We start from the raw sequence: 9,961 nt of genomic DNA, 5'->3' as shown, positions 1-9,961 counted from the left end.
GTTGCCAGTAGAACGGTACTTGCCTGACTGCATTGTGCCAAGTGTAAAGTTTGGTGGAGGGGGGATTATGGTGTGGGGTTGTTTCTCAGGGGTTGGGTTTGGCCCCCTAGTTCCAGTGAAGGGAACTCTTAAGGCAACATTTTGGACAATTTCATGTTCCCAGCTTTGAGGGAAGAGTTTGGGGATGGCCCTTCCTTTTCCAACATGATTGTGCACAAAGCAAGGTCCATAAAGACATGGAGGAGCCAGTTTGGGGTGGAGGAACTTGACTGTCCTGCACAGAGTCCTGACCTCAACCCCATAGAACACCTTTGGGATGAATTAGAGCGAAGACTGCGAGCCAGGCCTCCTCCCCCGACATCAGTGCCTGACCTGACAAATGTGCTTCTGGAAGAATGGTCCAACCTTCCCATAGACACCCTCCTAAACCTTGTGGACGGCCTTCCCAGAAGAGTTGAAGCTGTTATAGCTGCAAAGGGTGGGGCCAACTCAATATTGAACCCTACAGACTAAGACTGGGAGGTCATTAAAGTCCATGTATGTGGAAAGGGCGGGGCCAACTCAATATTGAACCTGCGGACTAAGACTGGGGGGCCATTAAAGGTCATGTGTGTGGAAAGGCAGGCGGCCCAATCAGGGGCGGACTGATAACTCATGGGGCCCCTGGGTAATAGGGGATCATGGGGCCCCTTTGTCCTTGCCCACACTCAAGCCTATAAAAAAGGTACCAGGAGCATTTCATGGGGCCCCCTACTGACCCAGGGCCTGAGTGCTCGAATGGTCAGTCCACCCATGGGCCCAATACTTTTGGGAATATAGTGTATCTTCTGCTATATGAACATTTCCCCATGTTTCAATGGTGCAAGTCCAGAGAAGTATCTGCTGATCTGCCAGAAATCCAGGGAGCACCTAACTTCCTGTTTCAGCTGACAACACACAGCCTATGCTGCTCTGAAATCCCTAGCAGTGTTGTCAGCCCCGCCTGGTAGACTCCAGCACTTCTTATCCCCGCCCCTCTGTCCGATCTACATATTAATACATTTATTAATTCCCCAGCAAACAATGCTGTGGCCTCGACTCCCAAGAGCATGACCACACCCTGCGCCTGATTCACACAAGAATTCCAAGACTATTGGCTTTTTTGAAAGTTTGTGTTCACTTTTTTTCATCTGTCCGTGATCTTGGTAGTTGAATGGGAAGTTGCCTGTCATGTGATTGGATAATTAACGGCACACATTTAGTATAGTTTGAAGGTTCTTAACTCCTGTAGTAAATTAGCTGAAGGAACTCTTGGGAGATGTAGTACTGGGGTTGTACTTGCATGAATAGGAACCGACCTCCAATGAGCTCTTCCTACAAAAATTTGACAAGCCTGTCACGGGGGATACAAAGCGGTATCTACAACCCAAAAATTACCTGTAGGGTTTATCGGCTACACCGTGGCCTCTCTGAAAGGCGAACCGCAGTGGCGTTTGTTTTCTGAGGGCAAGCGGCGAGGAGGCCATAGGTCTCCTCCTTACCGCCTGCTTTAACCCTCGAAATGCTGACCCAGTGCGTCACAAACACTTGCATTGCATGTGGTTGGAGCATGGCCCCATTCATTTGAATGGGTGTGATTCAGTGGCAGTACCACCTGCCGAAAGCGACATGCCATTTCATTTTTGTCTTGGCACATGCATACCTTAGCATAGATGGGTGATCGGGGACGGTCAAACCATGGCCCATCTACCTACTTTTACCACTTGTGTGAACAAGCCCCTACCCTGGAAGCTGTGCCCAATAAGGCAGGGGCTAGTCACCCGCATTGCCCACGGTCTCCTGCAGCTCAACTTTTCCCAGCTGGTGGCTTACCATGCCATGTGGCGGGAGAAGATTTGGTGGAGGAGCAGGGCCTTCCTTCCTCCCTCAGGTCAGAGCTGCCCCCCTGGTGACTGGCAGGGTAATGATAGGATCAGGAGGGATGGATGAAGCAGAAGCAGGGAGATCCGTTCACTGCAGATCCTCAGAAACAGCTTCCCCTCCAGGCAAGAGAACCATGAGCAGTACAGTAGTGACATCACCAAATCTCACTCCTTATCACGGGCAGCAGTGCCTTAGGTGATCTCAAACTGCAGACATGCAGTGTGCCTAGGCACAGGAAGTACACTATTTTTATTTCTGTAGCAATTCTAGACGATGTGTGTTGATTTTTTTCAGGGTGCTGTTTAGCCACAAGTAACATTTTTAGATGTCACCTGTACATAGCAGACCTTAATTTTTTTTTTTTTTAAGTTCCGGTCCACTTTAAAGGACACTCGGCCTGGGATTCATTAGTGCTGCCATTGATGATGATCTGACGAAAATGCCAGCTGCCTGGCTCTCTTTAGAACGTCACTACTTTTGACTGAACAAAGGCTTAGCAAAGACCTCTGACCAGCGCGCTTGTTCTGGCCCAGACAATATGAAATTCAAGCAACAAGCATTTTTAATAGGGTTTCCTTTAAAAATGAAATGCCAGTTTTTCTTTTCCAGGTTTAGAGCGATCAGGTAGAGAGAGAAAGAGAGAGGTTAGGTTAAGTGCTGTGTCCCCATCAGGCATATTTACCAAATGACCTGGCAGCCTTCCATTGGGGACGCTAGTTCCACAGACAAGAGCTGGGATTTCCTCTAACTCTCAGGAGCGTGTCACTCAGATCCTGTTGTGCCACCAAGACGGGAAGTGACAGAAAATCTTCCCATGGGAACACACACAGCAATAAGAGCCTGAGAAAGGAAAGACATTTTGGGCTGCTGCTCCACTTTAAAGGGTCAAGTCATAGAAATACGAGATTTCAGGTAGAGGTGGAGTTTGACGCGTTGCATCACCTTCTTATGGTTTTTGGGTACTTTAGAGGTGATCCAGTGAAGGAAATGTGTATTTGCTCCCCTGCTGAGTTTGAATGTTCGCCCCTCACACAGAAATGATCGGTCTAACAATGGAATGTTCGCCCCTCACAAAGAAATGATCGGTCTAACAATGGAATGTTCGGTGTAACACTGAGAGACAGAATACAACAACAAATTCAGCAGAAATGCGTCTAACAAATGATGACTGATCTGCATGTTCATGAGGGAAAGAAGGATTTGATCTCCTTCACAAAACATGACTTAGTACTTGCTGGCAAATCCCTTGTTGGCAATCACAGAGGTCAGACATTTCCTGGAGTTGGCCCCCAGGTTCCCACACATCTCAGGAGAGATTTTGGCCCACTCCTCTTGGCAGATCCTCTCCAAGTCATTAAGGTTTGGTGGCTGACGTTTGGCAACTCGAACTTTCAGCTCCCTCCACAGATTTTCAATCGGATGAAGGTCTGGAGACTGGCTAGGCCACTCCAGGACCTTAATGTGCTTCTTCTTGAGCCGCTCCTTTGTTGCCTTGGCCGTGTGTTTTGGGTCATTGTCATGCTGGAACACCCATCCACCACCCATTTTCAATGCCCTGGCTGAGGGAAGAAGGTTCTCACCCAAGATTTGAGGGAACATTGCCACGTCCATCGTCCCTTTGACGCGTTGCAGTTGTCCTGTCCCCTTAGCAGAAAAACACCCCCAAAGGAGAATGTTTCCACCACCATGTTTCACAGTTGGGATGGTGTTCTTGGGGTCATAGGCAGCATTCCTCCTTCTCCAAACACAGCGAGTTGAGGCCAAAGAGCTGGATTTTGGTCTCATCTGACCACAACACTTCCCACCAGTCCTCCTCTGCATCATTCAGATGTTCAGTGGCAGACTTCAGACGGGCCTGGACATGTGCTTTCTGGAGCAGAGGGACCGTGCGGGCACTGCAGGATTTCAGTCCTTGTCGGCATAGTGTGTTACCAATTGTTTTCTTGGTGACTGTGGTCCCAGCTGCCTGGAGATCATTGACAAGATCCTCACGTGTAGTTCTGGGATGATTCCTCACTGTTCTCATGATCATTGACACTCCACGAGGTGAGATCTTGCATGGTGCACCAGACCTAGGGAGACTGACACTTGTTTTGTGTTTCTTCCATTTGTGAATGATTGCACCGACTGTTGTCACCTTCTCACCAAGCTGCTTGGCCATAGTTTGGTAGCCCAGTCCAGCCTTGTGTAGGTCTACAATCTTGTCCCTGACATCCTTGGACAGCTCTTTGGTCTTTGCCATGGTGGAGAGTTTGGAATCTGATGGTTTGATTGCTCCTGTGGACAGGTATCTTTTATACAGGTAACACAATGAGATTAGCAGCACTCCCTTTAAGAGACTGCTTCTAATCTCAGCTTGTTACCTGTATGAAAGACACCTGGGAGCCAGAAATCCTGCTGAATGATAGGGGATCAAATCCTTCTTTCCCTCATGAACATGCAGATCAGTCATCATTTGTTAGACGCATTTCTGCTGAATTTGTTGTTGTATTCTGTCTCTCAGTGTTACACCGAACATTCCATTGTTAGACCGATCATTTCTGTGTGAGGGGCCAACATTCCATTGTTAGACCGATCGTTTCTGTGTGAGGGGCGAACATTCCATTGTTAGACCGATCGTTTCTGTGTGAGGGGCGAACATTCAGCATCAGCCGGGGAGCAAATACACATTTCCTTCACTGTATCTTCCTTGAATGGTTTCCACTTCTGCTTCTAAATCCTCCACACATTCTTCATAGGGTAAATCACACAAATCCAGCAGGGAAAATGGGGTACTTTCTTAACAGCAGCTGCAGGTGGATGGAGCTAGGAACTCAGCACAGGGATGGTGGGAACCCCTCATAATGGGCACAGTGAGTCTACAGACCCGGGAACTCGGCACAGGGATGGTGGGAACTGCTCATAATGGGCACCGCAGGCTTACAGACCCGGGAGCTCCACACAGGGATGGTGGGAACCCCTCATAATGGGCACAGCAGGTGAACAGACCTGGGAGCTCGGTACAGGGATGGTGGGAACCCCTCATAATGGGCACAGCAGGTGTGCAGACCCGGGAACTCAGCCCAGGGATGGTGGGAACCCCTCATAATGGGCACAGCAGGTGTACAGACCCGGGAGCTCCGCACAGGGATGGTGGGAACCCCTCATAATGGGCACAGCGGGTGAACAGACCTGGGAACTCAGCACAGGGATGGTAGGAACCCCTCATAATGGGCACAGGGGGTGTACAAACCCAGGAACTGAGCACACGGATGGTGGGAACCCCTCATAATGGGCACAGCAGGCGTACAGACCCTGGGAACCAAATGCTGATAGTCCATCCTGGATCCCGTCTGGTGAATGAGAACTGAACACACATGACACGGTTGTCCGGAGGAGGAAATCACAGGCACACGTCCCTCTGAAAATCATATTTAATGGCTATAAAACATTGTCACAAAGAATTTCATACAAAATGGCAGCCCGTCTCCGTCCAGGTGAGGGTCCTAGGAGGTGAGGTCTGTCAGCTATGTCCGATCACAGACAGGAGTAAACAGATTTCATGCCAGAATCCTCCACTGTCCAATCACAGCGCAGAGCTTCCAGGAGAAGGGAACGTCCCGGAGTCACTGGTCCTTCGGGGGTTTGTAGTGTAGCCGGCAGCGCTCATTGAATATCTGAAAGATGGAAGACATTTAAAGTGCAACTCCGGAGACCGAGTGTCCAGCAATACACTGCAGCTGTGCTAAAGACAGAAGGAGAGATGTATGAAAGGGAAACTGTCAGGGATGCCATTCTGGACCTATTCTACAGGCTCGAGGCTCCACCACCGTCATCCTCATCCTTCCCTCCAATGTCGACCTGGAGAAGAGTCTACAGGACGGGGGGGGGGGAGCTGCACAAGGTGAGGGAGGGAGAGAAGGGCAAGGTGAGGGGGTGCACAAGGTGAAGGGTCTGGCGGAAGCTGCACAAGGTGAGGGAGGGAGAGAAGGGCAAGGTGGGGGGTGCACAAGGTGAGGGAGGGAGAGAAGGGCAAGGTGGGGGGTGCACAAGGTGAGGGAGGGAGAGAAGGGCAAGGTGAGGGGGTGCACAAGGTGAGGGAGGGAGAGAAGGGCAAGGTGAGGGGGGTGCACAAGGTGAGGGAGGGAGAGAAGGGCAAGGTGAGGGGGGTGCACAAGGTGAGGGAGGGAGTCACAGCAGGGGTCCCTTACTCTATCCCAAATGGTAACAAACAAAAAAAAAGGTAAACAATGTTTTACAACTCCCCCCCCCCCCCCCATGAAAACCAGCCAGCTAGCAGCCAATCAGGGGGAGAGGTTACATCAGCACCCTGCGCACTTCTCTCAGGGACGGGTCCCCTTACCTTCCAGCTTCTATCATTCACTACTTCCTCCACGTTCAGCTCAGACTGCAGCAGCTTCAACTGGAAAACAAAGGAGAGTGAGTGAGACAGCGTCCTCTGCTGGAGGGCAATGTGTATTACAGGACACTAATAGATCCAGTAGGACAGTGTGTGAGGGGAGAGGTTCCCCTACTGAAGGACAATGTGTATTACAGGACACCAATAGATCCAGCAGGAGTGTGTGTGAGGGGAGAGGTTCCCCCTACTGAAGGACAATGTGTATTACAGGACACTAATAGATCCAGTAGGACAGTGCGTGAGGGGAGAGGTTCCCCCTACTGGAGGGCAACGTGTATTACAGGACACCAATAGATCCAGCAGGAGAGTGCGTGAGGGGAGAGGTTCCCCCTACTGGAGGGCAATGTGTATTACAGGACACTAATAGATCCAGTAGGACAGTGCGTGAGGGGAGAGGTTCCCCCTACTGGAGGGCAACGTGTATTACAGGACACTAATAGATCCAGTAGGACAGTGCGTGAGGGGAGAGGTTCCCCCTACTGGAGGGCAATGTGTATTACAGGACACGAATAGATCCAGTAGGACAGTGCGTGAGGGGAGAGGTTCCCCCTACTGGAGGGCAATGTGTATTACAGGACACTAATAGATCCAGTAGGACAGTGCGTGAGGGGAGAGGTTCCCCTACTGGAGGGCAATGTGTATTACAGGACACTAATAGATCTAGTAAGAGAGTGTGAGAGGGGAGAGGTTCCCCCTACTGGAGGGCAATGTGTATTACAGGACACTAATAGATCCAGTAGGAGAGTGTGTGAGGGGAGAGGTTCCCCCTACTGGAGGGCAATGTGTATTACAGGACACTAATAGATCCAGTAGGAGTGTGAGGGGAGAGGTTCCCCCTACTGGAGGGAAATGTGTATTACAGGACACTAATAGATCCCGTAGGACAGTGCGTGAGGGGAGAGGTTCCCCCTACTGGAGGGCAATGTGTATTACAGGACACTAATAGATCCAGTAGGACAGTGCGTGAGGGGAGAGGTTCCCCCTACTGGAGGGCAATGTGTATTACAGGACACTAATAGATCCAGTAGGACAGTGCGTGAGGGGAGAGGTTCCCCCTACTGGAGGGCAATGTGTATTACAGGACACTAATAGATCCAGTAGGACAGTGCGTGAGGGGAGAGGTTCCCCCTACTGGAGGGCAATGTGTATTACAGGACACTAATAGATCCAGTAGGACAGTGCGTGAGGGGAGAGGTTCCCCCTATTGGACGGCAATGTGTATTACAGGACACTAATAGATCCAGTAGGAGAGTGTGTGAGGGGAGAGGTTCCCCCTATTGGACGGCAATGTGTATTACAGGACACTAATAGATCCAGTAGGACAGTGTGTGAGGAGAGGTCCCCCTACTGGAGGGCAATATGTATTACAGGACACTAATAGATCCAGTAGGACAGTGTGTGAGGAGAGGTCCCCCTACTGGAGGGCAATGTGTATTACAGGACACTAATAGATCCAGTAGGACAGTGTGTGAGGGGAGAGGTTCCCCCTATTGGACGGCAATGTGTATTACAGGACACTAATAGATCCAGTAGGACAGTGCGTGAGGGGAGAGGTTCCCCTACTGGAGGGCAATGTGTATTACAGGACACTAATAGATCCAGTAGGACAGTGTGTGAGGGGAGAGGTTCCCCCTACTGGAGGGCAATGTGTATTACAGGACACTAATAGATCCAGTAGGACAGTGTGTGAGGGGAGAGGTTCCCCTACTGGAGGGCAATGTGTATTACAGGACACTAATAGATCCAGTAAGAGAGTGAGTGAGGGGAGAGGTTCCCCCTACTGGAGGGCAATGTGTATTACAGGACACGAATAGATCCAGTAGGAGTGTGCGTGAGGAGAGGTTCCCCTACTGGAGGGCAATGTGTATTACAGGACACTAATAGATCCAGTAGGACAGTGCGTGAGGGGAGAGGTTCCCCCTATTGGAGGGCAATGTGTATTACAGGACACTAATAGATCCAGTAGGAGAGTGCGTGAGGAGAGGTTCCCCTACTGGAGGGCAATGTGTATTACATGACACTAATAGATCCAGTAGGAGAGTGTGTGAGGGGAGAGGTTCCCCTACTGGAGGGCAATGTGTATTACAGGACACTAATAGATCCAGTAGGAGTGTGAGGGGAGAGGTTCCCCCTACTGGAGGGAAATGTGTATTACAGGACACTAATAGATCCCGTAGGACAGTGCGTGAGGGGAGAGGTTCCCCCTACTGGAGGGCAATGTGTATTACAGGACACTAATAGATCCAGTAGGACAGTGCGTGAGGGGAGAGGTTCCCCCTATTGGACGGCAATGTGTATTACAGGACACTAATAGATCCAGTAGGAGAGTGTGTGAGGGGAGAGGTTCCCCCTATTGGACGGCAATGTGTATTACAGGACACTAATAGATCCAGTAGGACAGTGTGTGAGGAGAGGTCCCCCTACTGGAGGGCAATATGTATTACAGGACACTAATAGATCCAGTAGGACAGTGTGTGAGGAGAGGTCCCCCTACTGGAGGGCAATGTGTATTACAGGACACTAATAGATCCAGTAGGACAGTGTGTGAGGGGAGAGGTTCCCCCTATTGGACGGCAATGTGTATTACAGGACACTAATAGATCCAGTAGGACAGTGTGTGAGGAGAGGTCCCCCTACTGGAGGGCAATGTGTATTACAGGACACTAATAGATCCAGTAGGACAGTGTGTGAGGGGAGAGGGTCCCCCTACTGGAGGGCAATGTGTATTACAGGACACTAATAGATCCAGTAGGACAGTGTGTGAGGGGAGGTCCCCCTACTGGAGGGCAATGTGTATTACAGGACACCAATAGATCCAGTAGGACAGTGTGTGAGGAGAGGTCCCCCTACTGGAGGGCAATGTGTATTACAGGACACTAATAGATCCAGTAGGACAGTGTGTGAGGGGAGAGGTTCCCCTGCTGCCGGACAATGAGGAATAAAGGACACGAATAGAAGCAGGAGAAGAGCGGACTACAAACCATTACTGAATAGAATAAAAGAGACGTTGAGGAGAACTTCAACAAGGATCAATTTCCTGGATAGGACGAACTAATATGGTCAAGATGGTGATACTTCCTAGATTCTTGCATAGATTTCAAATGCTTCCAATTTACTTGCCGCGAGCGTATTTTAGGATATTAAATGGAATGATGAGATATATACAGCAAATATAAAATCCAAGGATGAAATATGAGGTCCTGTGGAAGGATAAAATAAACGGGGGCCGAAATATGCCAGAGATTAACCTCTTCCCGTCCGGACCATTGTTGATAAACAGCTGGACGGGAGCGTTGCCGATGCAGGTGAATGTTTCTAAAACGTCCCCCCTGCATCCATTGCCTGTGCAGCTCCCTGGGAGCGTGAGGCACCACAATCGGTGCCCGCTGTGTCCGGAGGAACACTAATCGCTGTACGGGACCTCTGTGTGAGGTCCCGATCATCTGATCGCTGATTGGCCAATCAGTGATCACATGAATAGTAGTAGTGAACAAGATGTCACTTCTGACATCATTGCTTACTATGTGTGAAATCTGTGAATGATCACAGAGATCACATGGTACAGGGCTATTCACAACAGCCTTGTACCATGTGACAAGCTGTGACCAATCACAGCTCTCACAGTATTTCTCAATGGCTGCAGGAATGCAGCCAGAGAGA

At 50.0% G+C, this 9,961-nt stretch overlaps 1 protein-coding gene across 1 annotated transcript in view; it reads right to left on the bottom strand.

Annotated features, from left to right (window-relative positions):
• Positions 1-5,301: 5,301 nt before the first annotated feature.
• MIX23 (mitochondrial matrix import factor 23) overlaps positions 5,302-9,961 on the bottom strand; it is a 27,116-nt gene continuing 22,456 nt past the window's right edge. Inside the window, exons 4-5 of the mRNA XM_089667089.1 lie at positions 6,245-6,304; positions 5,302-5,558 (exon numbers count right to left, since the gene is read on the bottom strand). Coding sequence (XP_089523215.1) covers positions 5,508-5,558; positions 6,245-6,304 — 111 coding nt within the window. The 3' untranslated portion in view covers positions 5,302-5,507. The remainder of the gene's footprint in view (positions 5,559-6,244; positions 6,305-9,961) is intronic.

The sequence above is a fragment of the Staurois parvus genome, unplaced genomic scaffold (genome assembly GCF_062004578.1).
Source record: "Staurois parvus isolate SC_StPar_1 unplaced genomic scaffold, SC_StPar_1.0 ptg003015l, whole genome shotgun sequence".
In the NCBI taxonomy this organism is placed as follows: domain Eukaryota; kingdom Metazoa; phylum Chordata; class Amphibia; order Anura; family Ranidae; genus Staurois; species Staurois parvus.
Note: the sequence above shows the minus strand (reverse complement) of the source record. Positions and strands in the feature narration are given on the sequence as shown.